This window comes from Populus trichocarpa, chromosome 9 (assembly GCF_000002775.5).
Source record: "Populus trichocarpa isolate Nisqually-1 chromosome 9, P.trichocarpa_v4.1, whole genome shotgun sequence".
NCBI lineage: Eukaryota > Viridiplantae > Streptophyta > Magnoliopsida > Malpighiales > Salicaceae > Populus > Populus trichocarpa.
The window spans coordinates 1,925,700-1,945,085 of NC_037293.2; the positions used below are offsets into that span (position 1 = coordinate 1,925,700).

At 31.2% G+C, this 19,386-nt stretch overlaps 1 protein-coding gene across 2 annotated transcripts; it reads left to right on the plus strand.

Annotated features, from left to right (window-relative positions):
* Positions 1-2,838: 2,838 nt before the first annotated feature.
* Positions 2,839-8,929, plus strand: LOC7491156 (BEL1-like homeodomain protein 4). 2 transcript variants are annotated; one of them, XM_024609089.2, is made up of 5 exons: positions 2,839-2,964; positions 3,720-5,367; positions 7,146-7,537; positions 7,611-7,671; positions 8,226-8,929. In XM_024609089.2, the coding sequence occupies exons 2-5, from the start codon at positions 3,835-3,837 to the stop codon at positions 8,673-8,675; spliced, it is 2,436 nt and encodes an 811-aa protein (XP_024464857.2). In that variant the 5' UTR covers positions 2,839-2,964; positions 3,720-3,834; the 3' UTR covers positions 8,676-8,929. The 2 variants fall into 2 exon arrangements, with proteins under 2 accessions (XP_024464857.2, XP_024464858.2); XM_024609090.2 differs by lacking the exon at positions 2,839-2,964 and having other exon boundaries at positions 3,062-5,367.
* Positions 8,930-19,386: the final 10,457 nt, after the last annotated feature.

The following is a 19,386-nucleotide window of genomic DNA, read 5'->3' on the forward strand; positions in this document are numbered from 1 at the left end:
AAACTTGAGTTATTGTCTTGACTCAAGTTAATAAACTCGTATAATTTTGATAATATATATATATATATATATATATATAAAATAAAAAATAAAAAATAAAAAAGTTAAAAAACAATCCGAATTCATTCAAGTTAGTACGTAAAATTTGCGACTTAGCTATAACATCAAAGTAACCCCATCAGAAGTAAATTGAAAGCTTAATTATCAATTAATTCAATGTTAAAAGGCAAAACTTAAAAAAATTACATAAAAAAAACAGATCCTAGTCAAGTTGTGTCAACATGTTAACCTCGCGACCATAAACATAAGATTAGGGTAATCCAATAAAAAAAAGAGCAAAAAAAACATGAAGGTCAATTCTCAATAGATCAAACATTGAAAGATGAGATTGGAAAAAAATCAATAAAGAATCTAAAAATGTTTTACAATTATATTTTTTTAATATAAATATATAATTTGGCTTAGGTTTGGGTGGGTTCCAGGTATGTTTTGATAATATTCATACCCTATTCATTACTCATTAGATAATGTAACAATCTAAAAAAACACCAATCCGCTCAAGGCGAGTCGAGGCAGCATCTATTGGGTTCAGATCAAATTGCGATTCCTAATGTTGAGAGATGTAATTGAAAACAAAATAGAATTAGGAAAAGGCTAAAAATTAAATAAATATCAATTAAAAGAATAAGGACTAAATTTAAAATAAAAACTAAATGAAACTAGATGATGAGAGATGAAATTAAAAAAAGAAAAACATACAAAAGATAAAAAATAAAATAGTTAAAAACAAAATTGATAATTATAGAAAAGCCAAGGAGAAATGACGAAAACACCTCTACATCTAAGTTAAAGAAAACCAAAATTGCAAGGGTATTTAAATAATTACACAATTAAAAAATTAAAAAACCAAAAAACCCCTTGTCCCCAAGTTAATTTTTTTTAATGGATAGATTAATAATTTACTTGTTTAATAAAAATATAAAAAGACTAATTTACCTCCAAATAAATTAAATTAGAGATTCGCAATTTCGCACGCATCCGCTATAGGTTGCATTATATGTTTCTTTATAGTGAAAGGCTGATGGGGTTTATGTTTTTTTTTTTTTAATTACCTGTTAACTTTCTTAAAAATTTCACTATATGTACTCAATTGTTTTTATGGTCACTGTATTGTGAAAAGTATATGGCTATGGTTGATAATTATTATTATTTTTTTATCACAAGCGATAGATCTTGAAAGGAGCAATAAAATAATTTTTTTTACAAAATATCATAATAAAAAATAAATATTGTGGAGACCAATATTATTTGGTAATATTTGATAGTGAGGCAACAATTATTTTTTACTTGAAAATGTATTAAAATAATATTTGTTTTTATTTTTTTTAACATTAGTACGTCAAAACATTAAAAAACATATAAATAAATTAATTTTTTAAAAATATTTTTTTAAAGCACGACTACACCATAATATCAAACGGGTATTACAAAAAGCTGATTCAAATTGTCTATTTTTTTTTTATAAAAAAATCCGGTGGAACCAATATTTTCTATGTTGATATAAGGTTGGTTTTCAACAAAGTGACTGAGTGTTTTTACATTATAATCTGTTTTTAAATTGTTTTTTAATTTTTTTTACTTGAAAAAATATTAAATTGATACTTTGTAAGGTATTTTTTTGATATTTTTAATGTACTATTAAACAATAAAAAAATGAATTTATATATATAAAAAAGTTTAACTCTTTATATCCATCAACAGGCTCATGGATTTTCTAAAATTTAATAACATATTTTTTTTCCAAAACTATTTTTTAACTATATGATAAATCACATAATCAAGTTTAATTAGAAAAAAGTACCACGCTAAACCCGTAAATTAGGGTAACCAGAGTTACCTTGCCAAATTCACAAACCAGATCATTGACTCCACAAAGTTTATTAACCTAATTTTTTTAAATTATTTTTTATTTAACTAAATTTTTTTAAAAATAGATCATATCACAATACTGAGATATTTTTTTTAATACTAACAGCGATGCTGAAATATTTTTTTGATACTGTAACAATTATATAAAAAAAAATTAAATAAATTATCAATTCTAAATCCCATAAAAATATTATAGAAGGACTAAATTAGAAAATAAATCAATAATGAAAGAAAAAAAAGATCAAAATGCAAAATATAAAACATTGTACAATGCTAATGGGTTTGGATAAACAATATTTTTCCCGTAACTTCTAGCTTTAGTTATAATAATTATAGATTTAGATTTTTTATTCTTACATTTGTTGATTTTGATGTAATTTTTTGTCCCTTGATAAAAAAATGTTTGTTTTTGTTCATCTGTTGGGTCTTTTAATTTACTTTCAAGATCCAAACCATAAATCTTTGGATCCAGTAGAATCCACGGATGTAGACTTTTTTAAATGTATTGTGATTGCAAGTTATTTTTAAACCTATCAGATATTAAAAAAGCCCTGGAAATAATTGAGTTTAAAAGTTATGAGACACTGAAAAAATTGCTGTTTGGACCAACGTTCTCTTTTTCTTTATTTTTTTTTATGGTGATGTTTTTTTTTTTAAATCCTTTTAGGCATGTTCTACACTCTTGCCTTCCCAATGTTCTTAAGAGGTGCTAGTTCCATAAAAGAATTGATATTGGTAATTTAATTGAATAAAACCTTTTTTTTTTTAAATATATTAGGACAAGTTTTAAGTTTAAACTAAAAAACGTATTAGTTTCATTGATAATTAATTAATTATTGCTAAAAAAACAAATTACCCTCAAAATTTTACTGGACGAAGCTAAAGCACGCTTTAACGTTAAAAGCTACCGGCAATGATAAAAACTTGGCAATTATTGTACTTCAGCTCTTTGCGTGTCTACTCCTACCAAAAAGAACCCTCACCGGAATCTCTCAAAAATCTTGACGTTAATATATATATATATAGTTACTTCAGGTACAACTTTACCACCTTATATATATATATATATATATATATATATATATATATATATTTTTTAAGGATTGATGCTGGTAATTTGTTTACTGTCTAAGCTTCTTGGGCAAGTGTGTTTACAGTCTTGCTTACCCTTTTCTTTCGTGAATTGGACCTTCACCTCCATCGTTATGTCTGTATTTATATATCTACTCTTTCTTTTTATGTGAAATGATCATGACATGCAAGAAGGTTTTTATTTTTTTTTATTTTTTATGGGATTAGGGTTATTACTAGTTGACGTGAAGTATAATCAAAATGATATTCGAGTAATGTTTTAGTTTTAAATTTTGTTAATTACTGTCGGGGAATAATTTTTAAGGTTCATTTTGGTGAAAACTGAAAGTGGAAGAACTTTCGCACTGTTTGCTCTGGTGAGGAAAGGTCTACAGTTCTTGTACTGTAACACAATATGGATGTGAAAAAGAAAACAAAAAGGAAAAAAAAAACAATGAGAAAAAAAGTGGACACGTTCTTGTAGTATCTAAGCGATGAAGCTGAAGCTCCTTCAGTGGATTGCTTCCAGTTGTGTTTAGTTTCCTTTCTTCTAGATTTATGTGATCTTTTTGACTGATCATTATGCTTTTCTTTTTATTTGTATGATCTATGTCAGCACCGTGTCCCTTGCTGTGTGGGTGTTTTAGAAGAATAATCTTATCTTCCAATAAGGTGGCATATAGAGCAATGCGTGATGATTTGATGTGATTGTATTGCAGGAAGTAGATAGAATGTCATGACATTTAATTAGGTTTTTAATGAGGTTACTGACTAAGTGATTGGAGTCAAGGTTGGCAAATTAAGGCTTGAGTGCGAGTAGCTTCCTTGGATTGGATGGAAACAAAGAGTTTTCAGCCTGAAACACATGTCGCACAGCGAAGCCGGAGAGATAAGTTGAGATTTCAGCAAAGTTTAACTTCAGTCCAGCATCTAGAGGACTTCGGTAATGATTTGGATCAGTTGGCAGTTGATCCGTTGCTAACCCCAGATCTTGTCCAGGTTCGACATTCTAGGAACGGAAACATGCTGTATGACCCTACTTTTCTCTCCTCTGCAATGCTGGATTTTGCAACAAGTTCTAATGTTTTGTCAGCTCAAAGGGGAGCAATGGTTGATCAAGAACTAGGTCCAGCGCACCTCCATAGCCCCATTGCAGCTGAGGATTCTTCGTTCACCAACATGCCTCACCCAGTTTTGTCAAACTTAAACGCTTCACCTACAGCCAGTAATGGTGATGCTCAAGGATGTGGCAACTGGACAAAGCTAGGTTCAGAGCAAGGTTATGATTTGACTGTTGATTACACAGGTGGGTCGGTTGTTGGGGAGAGGAATCAGAAACTGATGTCTGCTGTGGAAGTCCTGTCAAATAATGCAAGGGTAACCGACATTTCTACGTATACACAATATTTCAAGCCTAGTTACAATGAATACCGAGATTTTGAGCTTCAATCTTCTCTAGCCGACCCCTCAGATGAGTTTTCTAGTCAAGATAACCAAAAGCAGCTCAGGGAAAGGCAGTTTACCACTCATCCACTTCACCAAAATACACTGCAAGATGTTGTTACATCAGGATTGGTTGGGAGAACTAGAGAAATTATTCTCCATCCATCGTTTGAAAATCAATCATCCACTTTACATTTTAATGACCCCAATGCCTGGATAAGAAGGCCGAATGAGAACTCTCATCAGTGGAGTTGTGAGTTGGGTCTTATTACAAGGAAGAGTTCCCAAGAGCTGAGGACTATTCCAAACGATGCTAACACTCAAGGCTTATCTTTGTCTCTTTCGTCAAATCAGTCATCTAAAGTCAATGAAACTCGGTTTGGAGAAGCATATGAATCTGAGTGTTTGCAATCAAAGAATGGTCTTTCCAAAGAACCTCATCATGTTTCAAAAGTTTCCAAGGCAAGTTATATGTGTCCATTGCCAAGGCCATCAATTCTAAGTAAAGGTTGCGGAAAATCTTTACATGACTTACCAGGAGATGCTACAAATATTCTTCGAAATGCTGGTCCTCTTGGACCTTTCACTGGATATGCAACTATTCTAAGTAGCTCTAGATTCTTAAAGCCAGCTCAAGAGCTAATGGACGAATTCTGTGGTGTTAAGGGTCTGGGGCTCATAAGAACATCTGAGTTGCCCAAGAGGATAGGTGGAGAAGCTAGTCCTCCAGCTTTGGGAGACTCTGTTAATGAAGCTGATACAGGGGACGAAGCTAATGATGACAATAATTTAGGTGCCTCACCCTTTACTTCTCGTAGATCAAATGAAGAAATTGGTCATTGTGGGGTAGGAAACAGTTCTTCAAAACCTTATATGCCAGAGTACCAACAAATGAAGGCAAAGCTCCTATATTTGCAGGATGAGGTTGGTTATATCTATGCTTTGCTCCCTCCCTCCCTCCCTCCCTCCCTCTCCCTCTCTCTCTCTCTCTCACACACACACACACACACGGTCTTTTTTCTTAAGTGAATATATATAGAATGATGGTGCCATCATACTTTTCCTTTTTGCTCTTCTGGCAAAATGGAAGATTATTACATTTATGAGAAGAAGGATGACACAAGCTTGTTGGAGTCTCTTTCGCTTAACTATATCTGTAACTTCTCTGGAGATGGTTGAGTTACTGCTTTACTACTTGCTTGATATTACATTTGTTGCATATAATGAACAGAAGGCTTTCCATGAGACTATGTTCTAAGAGTTCAATTTTCCGAGCACTTGGAAATATCACATTTATCTTGGTTAAGAGGCTAGATGAACTGGTTATAAAACCTTTAGAAGGAAGCATGACTTTGTACTACCTTACCAATAATGTTATAGGTATAAAATTAATATTCTAACACCACTAGAAAAAATAAATTGTGTTTATGAATAATGGTATAAAAAAATATGCTCAAAACTTACATGTTGGGAACTTTTAACTTTGGATAAAACTCAAGTCACAAGCTCTATAAAACAGTAAGGAACACAAACAAATCTCAGCTGAAAAATAAACCTGTCAAGTGGAAATTAGTTTCATTTCTAGTAAAGCAAAAGCTTCTGATTATATAGTCAATGCTAATTCGTTATGAGATGGTTATAGAAAACTGAACGCAGAATATTGTGTTATTATGTGCTGGAAATCTGGAAACGTTTCCTATGAGACCTTTTTTTTCCTAAGAATTTCAACATCAAATCTGAACTTCCTTTGTATGATGAACTTGTGGATCAGTTTCGAATACAATCTTCTTCACACAGAATATTCTATGATTGTTCATGTCATAGGTTGCGCTGGGTATTTTTATCAATCAATGAGGCAACTAGTATCTTGATGGTTATATAGACAACTCAGTCAATGCTCCCAGCAGAATTTCACTACCCTTATGAACTAGTCTCAAGACTATATATTTATGTTAGCAAATAGTTAGGGCCGTTATGCTCTTCCTTACTTTCAAAACCTTTTTGAAGATTTTGTTTTTGAAATGACCTTGTCCCAAGTCATTTTTTACATTGGATTGGATTGGATTATATTCACTTTGCTCGGTGGTGTTTTCTAAACCATTGCAGGAACAGTAGAAAAGTTCAGATGCAAATACTTCATCTTAAAGTCTTAATTATACTATTCAATTTAAATATTTTTTGTTTGTTTTATTCGAATATGTTAATTCAGTCCTGAAGTTGGGAAGTCCTTTTAATCATTTGATTCTGGTATGTCTGATGCTGACTGCCTCGGATTCTACTCAGACATTTTCTTGCACATGGGGACACCTACCCTCTAAATGATTCTTCAATTAGGTTCAAGCAAAGTATCTACTGGATGCTGCCTTATTCTGATACTGTTTATTCTGTCTTTGGAATATATACAATGGAATGATGAATTCAGTTCTATCCATCAACTGCTACAAAGGAATTCACAATCAAATTTAGTATACAGTTACCTGTTGATTTGGACTTTAGATTCTATGCAAAGATTACTCAAGAGTAGTTAATTTATTTCTCACTTGTTTCTTAATTGTTATTGAAATCATTGCCGTGCTTGATGTACATGGCATGTGCTTTTCAATGATATTGAAGCATTTTTGCCTCAGACTAATTTCGAACACCTGCTGCCATTCATACTTTAAAAAGCATTTTAGTGACTCTGATGCACTGCTTATTAAAAGGTTCTCAGAAGGTACAAGCAATATCATCAGCAGATGGAAATGGTTGCTTCATTTTTTGAATCAGTTGCTGGTCTTAGTGCTGCCACCCAGTACATTTCCATGGCTGTAAAGGCAGTCTCAGGGAATTTTAGGTCCATAAAACATTGCATCTCTGATCAGCTCAAGCATGTCACAAAAGCCCTAGGAGAGAATCTGTTCTCCCCAAATACATTTGGAAGCAGAACCGCGGGGAGCTTAAGATACAAGGATCAAAGCTTTCAAAAGAACAACTCTGGTGGGCCAAATGTGGGTTACCTTGAGCCCCAAGAACACATCTGGAGGCCTCAAAGAGGCCTACCAGAACGTGCAGTAGTGATTCTCAGAGCTTGGCTGTTTGAGCATTTTCTTCACCCGTAAGCCCCCCTTCTCATCTATATTTTGTAGTTTGGTGTGAACTATTTACTAAATCAAGTCTTCCTTGTGCAGATACCCTACTGACACAGATAAGCACATGCTAGCCACTCAAACAGGTCTATCTCGATACCAGGTAAGTCTGCTCCTTCATCATCTCTATAGTCATTTCTTTTCAAGGATCTAAGGCACTTTGGATAATCGAAGTAACACGTTTCTAGCTAGGCTCTGCATAAACATTTTCCTGTAGAGCAGCAACGGAAATCTCAGCTAAGTTTGGATATTACAAAACAAAAACAAAACATTAATTTTTTAAACATTAGACCATATATTAGTTCAAACCCCCATTTTATCTCATTGAGCATGGACGTTATCAGGAGAATATTATTGTCCCTTTAATTTGAACTGTTACTCCTTCAATTTATAATAGTTCTTGCAAGTTCATGAAGTTGAACGTGATGTTCATAATAATATTGACATTAAAGTTAAAGAAATTAAGCATTTTGGTATCATCAGTCACATTCTATCACATGAAAATTTATTATTTACATGTACACCTTCCTGCTTGGTCTGGAAAGTTCAATGACGAAGTTCAATGAAAATTTATTATTTGATAGAGAAACATCGATTGGATTGCTTTTTATTTGATTTTTTTTGTTACCCTGTAAAAACGTTGGTTGATTGCTTCAGGTGTCAAATTGGTTCATAAATGCCCGGGTGCGCCTTTGGAAACCAATGGTTGAAGAAATACACACTCTTGAAACCAAAGGTTTGCTGGAAAACAATCGAAGTTCCGGGAAGAATGGTGGGAATTCTGCTGAGGGTGCCAGCCAGCCAGATGGTGATCACCGAGCCTCCAAAGAGCTAGGTACAAGTTACATGCCTAGTAAACAATTGGAATGCTCTAGCAATATTGGCTCCTCAGGGGGCAGTAGAGATCAACTAGATGCCGAGCATTGGAATCAAGAGAAGAGATCGAGAGTGGAATCTCAGGCTCCGATACATGCAGATAGATCGTTGATGAATTTTATGCTCTATCAAAAACCTGGGAGTGAAAATGGGGGCCTTGGCGCGGTTTCACTTACATTGGGTCTCAGACATGGTGCTGAAAATGCTCAACATGAACAATTGCAACAGTGAGAATCAGCTTAGACGGCATTACTGGAGGCCAGACGATTCATGATTTTGTGGGCTGATTAGAGTGTCTTCTGATTAGTGGGAGTAGAAAGAAAATAGGTGGCGAGAGGAAGCTTGTTTTGCCACCTTGTATCTTGCTCTGGCAAGGAAAATTACAGTTTAATATCTGTTGAAGATTACAGTTTTTTCAATACATGGTGGCGGGTTTTTTGCCATCAAACAATACATAGCTTGAATAAATGTTTAGTTTGGTTTTACATTTGCATAGCCAATTTAATTAGTCTGATAGAACGGAGAAACTAAGAAATGTCGGCATAAATAAAGATTTTCAACAACAAGAATGAGATATTGAATCCCAGGAGTTTAAGAAAACGTTGACCCTATTATTGGAAATATTTAAGAAGACGCCGCCATTTGTACTTCAAGTTGTGAAGATGAAGAAAAACCTAAGGGGGCAGAAGAAGGCTTTTAATAATATTTAAAAAGTCTCGGAACTGGAAACAAATTATAAATAGCAAGTTTGTTCTCTACTTTGAAGTTAATCCTTTCAACCAAACAAGGAAGTTGTTTTCAATACTCTTTGAATGTCATCATCCTTCTTGGCTATTTTATTGGAATCCCATGAACTTAAAATGATTTAGTCCATATAATTTTTAAAACATTGTTATTTAGTTCTTATTAGACCGGTGTCCGTATTATCCTGCGCGTCTGCACTATCATTTCACTAAAATATTTAGGTATTACTAGGGTGTTTTTTTTTATATAAAAAAATTCAATAAATCATGTTATAATCCCAACCAACTAAATAAGCTGGTTTTATTTGAATCATATGGAAAAAGAGAGAGGCAACAATAGAAAACGAGAATATATATATAAAGCGATCACGATAACATGAGAAAAAAACTTTATCCAAGAACAAAAAGACGATATTGTTTAATTTTTCATCAATTAAACATAGAAGGATAAAATACAGTAAGAAAAAGGATAAAACAAAATTAGCGTGAGCCAATTCGAGCTAGCGCGGTACATATGTAATCTGGACATTAGAAGGCGAGTTAGTCCAGATTAACCTGATAAACAAAGTCCTAGGTCATAAGGTCGGGATAATTTGATAGAAAAAAAAATTAAAGAAAATCACAAAGTCATTTTTTTTATATAAAAAACAATGTTAAACAATGATAACAGAAGAAAAGAAAATAAGACAAAAAAAGATATCAACCATTGTTAACTTTTCAGACTCGTGACCTGGGTCATCAACCGAAAACACTATACATGAAAAAAATCATAAAGCCTGATCCCTAGAAAATGAAACATTGAAGGATGAAATAAAAAAAATTACACAAAAAATCCAAAAAACAAATCAATCAAAACAATGAAGGTTAAAATCAAAATAAAAAATAAATTAAAGAATAACAACAAATTTTCAATATGATAGTTAAATTGAAAAGAATAAAAACATTAACAAATGAAACAAAAATAAAAAGAATGAAGACTAACATGAAAAAACATTACTCAATCAACTTGGATTGAAGGGTGAAATTAAAAACAATAAAATTTTATAAAAGAGTCAAGGAAAAAAATTCAAAAGAATATGGATCAAATTGAAAACACCAATACATGATAAAAACAATTGAACATGAAAAGTTTTTTCAAAGTGTTTTTTTTACATAAATAACCATAAATGTAAATCGAAAAACTTGTGCATGTTTCTAATTAAATAAATCATGAACCATTGTAAAAATAAATAAATAAAAGTCATCACTGAAAAATAAGAATGTAATTGGAAAACATTAAGAGACAAATATAGATCAAAATATTTAATATCGCAACATAAATTATTTACCCAGTTGTGCTTAGTGAATTTGTTTATTAAAATCAATTTGTAATAGAAATCAACACACATAAAATTTGTTGGCTACAAAAAATAAATAAATTATAAAGCTACACATATTAAAAATATTATAAAAAAATAAATATTTTATATTTTAAAAATAAATTTATATATATATATTATAGATGAATCATAATAACCTCTTAAAAAACTAAACTCAATATAATTAAAAAAATAATTGCTATTTTGAAAAAACAAAAAAAAAATCACAGATGAATTATATTAATCAAAACATAAATTTAAAAATTATTTAAAAAAAAACATATAAAAAATATTAATTAAAAAAAGAAAATAATGAGGTTAGGCCTTGCTAAGCCATCTAAATCAAGCCAAGCACTTGGCTCATCAAGAAACGGCCCGTGTGGAGGTTTTTATTTATTTTTTAATTTAATAAGGGTAAATGACATGTTATTTGTCCTAATTCTTTAAAAAAATAGACGACGCGTCGTCTGGAACTCCTAGTAGTCAGAAAAATGAGATTCTTGTTTTTAATAAAAAATATTTTTTCAACCTAAAATACCTAGAAAACACCTTAGAAACCTTATCAAACTAATTCATGACCTCAAAAAACGTAAAAAACCGCCATAAAACTCAAAATTAACTTGAAATAAAAAATCTTTCTGAGCTTAGATTTTTTTATATGCTTTTAAGGTAAATAACACCTAATTTAAATTCTTTTCATTATATGAAATTATTTAACATAAAAATTAATTATTTTGATTGTTAAATAATCTTGAATTTATGGGATATTGTCAAGGGAATTAATTTAATATGTCCATGTATATTAGGTTGACTTTCCAATCTATCTTTACAAGTTTAATTGCTTCCAATATATCTTTATATTAATTTAATATGTCCATGTATATTAGGTTTACTTTCCAATCTATCTTTACAAGATTAATTGCTTCCAATATATCTTTATATTAATTTAATATGTCCATGTATATTAGGTTTACTTTCCAATCTATCTTTACAAGATTAATTGCTTCCAATATGTCTTTATATTTTAGTTTATTCTCCAGTTTATCATCAAGCAGATATTTTCATGTAAATTAATAAAAATACTATGTGAGGAATTAATTTAACCTAATTTGTTAAAAAATAACTAAGAAAATAAATGAATTTTAACATCATATATATGACAATCATTTTTTTCTATTTTTTTAATATATTAGGTGGAGGTTTGAATTTGTCAAGTGAGGACATTTTCATCAATTTGCATAAAAATATCTACTAAAAGGATATATTGGAAAATAAACTAAAATATAAAGATAAATTGGAAACAATTAAACTTGTAGGGATATATTAAAAACTAAATCTAAAATATAAGTACACGTTGAGATAATTTTCCATAACATCATTATTAAGTTGTATTTTATTGATTTCTTAAATCATTATTGTCATAAAATATGCGTATTTTATATGTCATTATCCTAATAAATATCGAGCTTGGATCTCTGATAAAGATGATGCAAAGATAAATAATTTTTTTTATCTTGTATTAATAAGATAAAAGATTTTTTTTTATAATATAGATATATTAAATTAATAGATTTAGATAATGAAGGAAAGATTTAAAAGGAAAATCAATATATATACAAGATATTATGTAAAATAAATAATTTATATGTCATTACATGTTTGAATACCCTCGAGGTTATTAGACTATGATTATAATGTCATCATATCCACTCAATATTGAGCCATCAACATAGAAGCAGAAGAAGAAGAAGAAGAAGAAGAAGAAGAAGATATCCCCTAATCAATTTTTGAGGTTATTGGTGGTACGTAAAGGAACAAATAATTCTACCCTCCCATCTAATAATTGACTTAGTTATCGAAAAGATCTCCCATCTCATTACAAAAACTTATTTTGTTGGTGTTCTAATGAAACTAGCCACCATTCTTCACTATCAGCTGCCTCAACTCTGTTTTATAAAGAGCCGTCCCATCATCATAATAGGTTTTTCAACCTTATGTGTGTGTGTGTATATATATATATATATATATATATGTGTATATATATATATATATATATATACACACACGAACACACACACACACACATAATTGCAATTTGGACTAACAAGGAAATCCCACTTGGATATGAAACTAGATTAACCAAAAGCCAAAACACACCAATGAATAACCTGTTTTATGATGTGAAATCATAAAATAATGGTTAGTTTTTTAAAATTTCCTTACTGCTTGTATTCAATCGAGTGGGAAATTTGAGGATAAACAATATAACCGGAGATCGATAATCTGGAGTTAATGATTGCTAAGTTGATGAATATGAGTTCTTGCACTTTGTAATAAATCTGATCTTTATACCTCTTGGTTATATATCAAGGTTAGCATTACCAAATTAATATAGGAGATGTGCTTTTAAGATTATCCAGAAATAAATTGAACTTGGTCACATTCAAGTTATTTTTATTAGTTTTAATTATCAGTTAAAATATGACAAAAGAATAGATTGGAAATAAAATAGATTTTTAAGGATATATTATATACAATTAAACATATAAGGATAAATTAGACATGATCATTTATGATTTACAAATCTTTTTTTTGTTATTATTAACGTGGGTATCCGGGTCAGTTTGCGCATACCTTAACTAATCCCATGAGCCCTGAAATTAACGACCATATAAGTCTCTAGTAGCCATCAATATTAACAAATCTTAAAATATACTGTTCTTGGACCCACATCTTATATGACCAGCTATAAGGTAGTTGTCCTATACTAATGATTTAAATTCTAAGATGTTGTTTGGTAAAGGGGAATTAATTGTATATTGGGAATGAATGAAGATAACGTGAATGGAAATGAAAATTAAATCCAAAAGGCACCATGGGACTACTTCCAACTTCTCTAGGAAGATTTTATTGCCAACGATGGGTAGAAATCATAAACAAAAAACGTAATCAGATTTTGGTGGTCGCTATCTGCAGCGTTCTTAAGATGTAATGGTGGTCGCTATATTTTATCAGTCAGCTCTTAAGATGTAATGGTGGTCGCTATCTGCAGTGTTCTCTGGTTGCTGTTCAACTTCAACTTGCTCATCCTCTATTAGGTATCTTTGTTCATTTTCAACTTTTAAAGCTTTCATGTTTGCAGCCAAGCAAGAGCTTGTCAGTATCCCCAGAACTAAAACAAGCACTGGAAGCCTCATTCTTGGGTGCCACTCTAATTATCAAACAAAAAAAAAAAACGAAATTTCTGGTAAGTTAGAAAACTAGAGTTATTTTCATTATCAATTGCATAGTAAGTAGCTAGTATCTAAGTAGATCGATTCGATAATTATCAAAAAATCTATTGCTTGTGTGAATACTAATAATAGAGTTTTGGGGGAGGATAAGGATATACTTAAGTGGTTTGTATAGAAACTTGGTGGTGGAGTATCCACTAGATGAGGAAAATTATTAACTTGGAATGTGTATTGAAAGTATTTTAAAATATTGGAACTATGAAGAATTGATGGAGCTGATGAAAACATTTGTCCCTTATGTCACTACAATAATTAATTAATTAATGGTAAGATGAACATTTCGTCCATTGGCGATAATCACAATGATGGAGGTGAAAGAAATTTGGATTCCATAATTAGCACTATAAACAGTAAAAATCCATATTGTTTTGTCTTTTTCAATGATATCTATTATATCTTGAGTTACTTTTTGGACATCATTCTAATGAGAAGATTTAAAGTTAAAAAGTTAAAAGAGATTTTTAATAGATTTTTTTATGGAATTCAAGCCTTGATTTATTTAATTCTTATTCAATAAGAGCTTGTTGTTAGTAGTTTGGATATTACAAAAAAATTTAAATAAAAAGATTTAAATTTACCAATTTGCTATTATTTTGACCATAACTGAAGTTAAAAAGAGAATTTTAATGTGATTCTAGTTGCATAGAAAAATAAATATCCATGTTTTTCCACTAATATATGGAACACTTTCTAATTCATTAAGATAATAGAAAATCATGTATTTGAAGTTGGACTTTGATTCTACCAGCATATTATGTAAATGATTTTAGTTTTATTTAAATTAGTTGAGATATTGTTTTATTTATGTTTTATTTATTATTATGTTTTTTTAGAGATGTTAGGGCTTTTATTTAAATTTGGGTTTATTGAGTAATGATTTTTTATTAGGTTTATCCATATCCATTAGGATATCCTATTAGACGTAGGATTCTTTCTAGTATAAATACTTTTTTGTAGAGACTTTTTGAGGTTAGACTATTTTTAATAAAGAAATCTACATTTTGGATATCTTTTATGTGGTTGAGTGATTCCTATACTAAGTTCTTAATTGAACTTGCAAACTCTTCGAAAGACTGATAAACTTTGTTGTAATTTTATACTACTCGTTCACGTCTCTTTACAGGCGTAGGGTAGGGTGATCATTGAGTATAAACTTGGTTCCTCAAGGAAGGTTCTTGTTGGGTCAAATTGCAAACCATTCAAATTTGATTTTAGCGTATCTTGAGAGGTGTCTGCATCAGTTGGTATCAGAGCTTGCGCTATTATTATGTTATATCACTTTAATATTTAGTTTGTGTCGTTTCTTGATTTTTTTTCTTCCTAGTTTCGGCTAGGGTCTTGTTTCTTTTTTTTAAAAAGAGTTTATTCTTTTCTTATTATTTCAAAGTTTGCATCAAACCCTATATCAAAAAAAAAAAAAAATCATCTTGTCTAGTATCTCCCTATAAAATTTCATCTGATATATGGTTTGAAAGATATGATTGATCACGTAAAACTAGTCAGCAAACATTTTAAAGCCAAATTCAGAGCTGACTTGGTTAGTAACACCCTCCCTTTCTTTAAAAAGATTTGACCTCAAACTTGTATCATGAAAAACATATTATAAGGTCAATAAATCAATACCAAGCTAAATAATAACATCATCATCAAAACCAATAAGTACCTTGTTAGTAAAGAAGGTCCCCCTGATATATAAGCTCTTTTTTCCAGCTATCTTCCCCTTCTTCAATTTTAGTTGCTCCTTATATATTTTATTAGGTGTCAAAGATTTAAGAGTTATATGTTTTCTATTAATCTCAAAGCAATACCTATTTATCACTCCATCATGCATAACTATCCTATCATACTGTCATGGTCTATCAAGTAATAAATGACTAGCTTGCATTGACATAACATCACATAACACATCATCATAACATTTATTAATTGATGAAAGCAACTAAAACCTATTTATTCACTTTCACTGTACCATTATTGTCATAACCCATTTTTAGGTTATTCCCTAAATTCACCTTTTCTCTTCCAAAAATAAATAAAAATATATTCGGACTAAAAACAAAAAAAATCCAAAAAATAATAATAGTAAGAAGAGGATGTCGGAGCACCCAGAAAATGGCTAGAAATTGGTTGAGGATGCTAAAAAATTCAAAGATTAAAATTTGACAGTATATTTTTTATAGATGAAGAGTCTTGTTGACAAAGAAAATTCGATTTGAAGAAGAAAAGTCCAAAAAAAAATATTTATAGACTCAATTAAATTTTATTGGAGGTTTAATTGAATTTATGAAGGGTTTGATTGCAAGAAAAATTGATTTTTAAATCAATTTGAGCTTTAATTGGAAGAAATTAAAGTTCTGAGATTAAATTAAAATTTTTGAGAGTTGATTTGATCAAATCAGAGGTTTAATTGCATAAATATTAAAGTTTTATGGCCAATTAGGGACTTGATTGAAGAATACAAAACCAAGGACCAAACTGGAAAAGACACGTAAATAGAGAGACTGAAATTGACCAAATCAGGGGTTAAATTGAAGAAATTGAAAGTTTATTGATCGATTAAGAGTCAAATTGAATAAATCCAAAACCAAGGACCAAAAGGGAAATAGGCGCTGAAATCTGGGGTTTGAATTGAAGTTCATTAGGGGTGAAATTGAACAAAATTGAAAGTTTAAAACCAATCAGGGGTGTAATTAGAGATAAGTCACAAATTGAAGGACTATAACGTAATTGACAGAAAAGTTACTATTCATCTTTTTCTTCAGCTAGGTGTTTGACGCCTCGTTTCTTCTCCAAATTAGATGAAACCTGCACGAAAACGATCTTGTGATACCTGACTGCACGCTAGTATAAATCGTTAAGGCTTATCGAGGTTGCAGAGGCGACGACACCGCCCCAAAGTAGCCAACCCGGCCAGCTATTTTCCTGCACAAAATTGACAGTTCATCATTGCTTCTTTAAAGCAATGGTTGAAGTGCTTTCGGGTCGAACCAAGGGCCGACATTTGGCACTAGAAGAGACAAAATGTCCCTCTTCCACCACCTATAAATAGATGTGATTTTCATGCTCCAAGGGTGGAGAAATCTAGGTCCAAAGATAGCAAAAAAAACCAGCCTCCCTAACGGTCTGCCATCTTCACTCTCCTTCTCTCTCTCTCTGCCACCGGTCGCCACCGCAACACCGCCAATGAAGTTGACGTCCTCATCCAGACCAGCAAGGGCACCTCTTCCTCCACGCCAAGTAACTTTTCTTTCCCCTTCAGCGTCTCCTTCATCTTCATCTCCTCCTTCATGTCGTTCTGCATGCAGGAGGACGAGAGGGGGAAAATGATCCCCCCCTTTCTTTTCTAGGTCGGGCCGATTCTGGCCCAGCCCTGATGTCTGGGCTGGGTCCGGCCCAGACCAAAGAAGCAGAGAGGATTGTTGGGCCGAGATCAGCCTAACCCTTTTGGGTTGAGTCCAGCCCAGCCCACATACTTTATGATATTATGTATTATATATTATAATATTTAATATTTAATATTAAAAAAATAAAAAATTCTGAAAAATTCTTTAAAAAATTCATGATTTTCATGCATATTTTTTTTATCAATTTTTCTTAATATTGATTTGTATTTTTATATCGTAAAGATACAAATCTGGTATTAAAATACCAAGTTTTCATCAAAACATTACAAAAAAATTTATCAAACAAAAAAATATATATATTTTTTTTCATGCATACGACCAAGTCTCTCAAAGATAAAAAAAAATCATATCATTTTTTTATACAGAAAACACAAAAATTCAAAAATATGTTTTAGCATGTATTTTGGCTTTAATAACAAGTTTATTAAAGGCATGAGAACTAGGCCAATATTTCAAAAATTCTAAAAAAATATTTTGTTTTCTTTTAGTTTCTAGGATTACGAATTTATACGTAAAACATATTCATGATATTAAAAAGGTAGTTTCTTTTATATAGAAATTAGAACGGATATGCTTTTACCTAATAAGATAAAGATCTTCTTACGGAGAAAGACTTTTCTTAAACCTTAGATAGACCAACAATTAGAAAACAGGACAAGACCTTAGTTTTTTATCAGACAATTAAACAATGTAGCTTACCTTAAGTAGGACGTATTTGGGGTACTAATACCTTCACTTTACACAACCAGTTCCCGTATCCGATCTCTGAGGCCAGTTAAAGTTCCTAGTGACCAAAATACTAGGTGGCGACTCCCATTCCGCTTCTCACAAATAAAAGACAAGAATTCCTTGTCTCCCCATATTTCATATTTGCCAGATACATTGATAAAGTGGAATATCATCGCGACGCCGTACACGTGCGACAGAAAGGTGACTCCACTAGGGACCTTGTATACTAAGCTTTGTTTTTGTCTGATCATTGTGTTTTATTGTTTGGTTTACATGTTTACCATTAATATTTATTTCCTTTATTTATTTTTTTATGCGCTTTAAATTCTGTATATATTTGTTCATGCATTGTATATAATTACCTCATACATCCCGATTTAATTTTAGAAAGTACACACAAGCTTATAAGTTAGGTGGGGGATTAACGATATGCCCTATGACTATTGGTCAGGGTTCAGATGTGTGAAACAACTAACTCATATCTGAGTGCCTGCTTGGTAATGGTGGGCATACATGCCTTAACTATTTCTTGGAACGCCCCCACACTGTCTTTACGAAGACCGTCACTAGGCATATATGAGACCATTTTAAGACCAAGTAGAAAGTTTACCCATCATATAATGGCCCAAAACCTATCCTTAGAGTATGAGTGACACGATCAAAAGATTGATGTCTTATCCCAAGTGAAGGAGTGTCGAAGTAATAAATAACCCGGCAAGACCGGGGTCGAATCATAAGGAGGTGAACTATATAAAATTATAAATAACAAATGAAAAGGAGTTGAAGAGAACTTTTGAGATGTGATATTGATGTGAGTATTAATCAAAGATAAAAGCAATTGTCAAGGTTAGAGGATCCACTAATAGTATTAGAAATAAGTATAGTATAAACTCTTTTTATTAATCAATTGGAAACCACACACAAAGGAGGTTCCAATAAGATGATTTATCCTTAATAGTTCATTATAAATTTTTAACATGATCATATTAATTATCTTATTTTAGTAACACCATACTTTTAAATATTATCAGGAATTCATGATGTTAACTTATGTTAACAACAAATCAAGTTCCTTCCATAACATATGTGTCGGTTATACCATACAGTAGGCTATGAAAGTGCCAAGTATTTGTTGTACCAATGGTTGTACAACACAAATCTAGATTAATCATTTAACAAGCAAAGTATTAAGAATTAGTAAGATGAAAAGATAAGACATGTTAATAACAAACTTTCTTGGATATAAACATTGAAGTCCATGTTGAGTTTATATTATACCTATTTTAACACTATTAGTGAAACCTTTTCACCTTGACATAATAAACTTAGCTAAACATTGTGAAGAAGAGAAACATAAATAAACTAAATAAGAACATAGTTATGATGAAAAGCATAAACAAGAGATTAATGAAAGC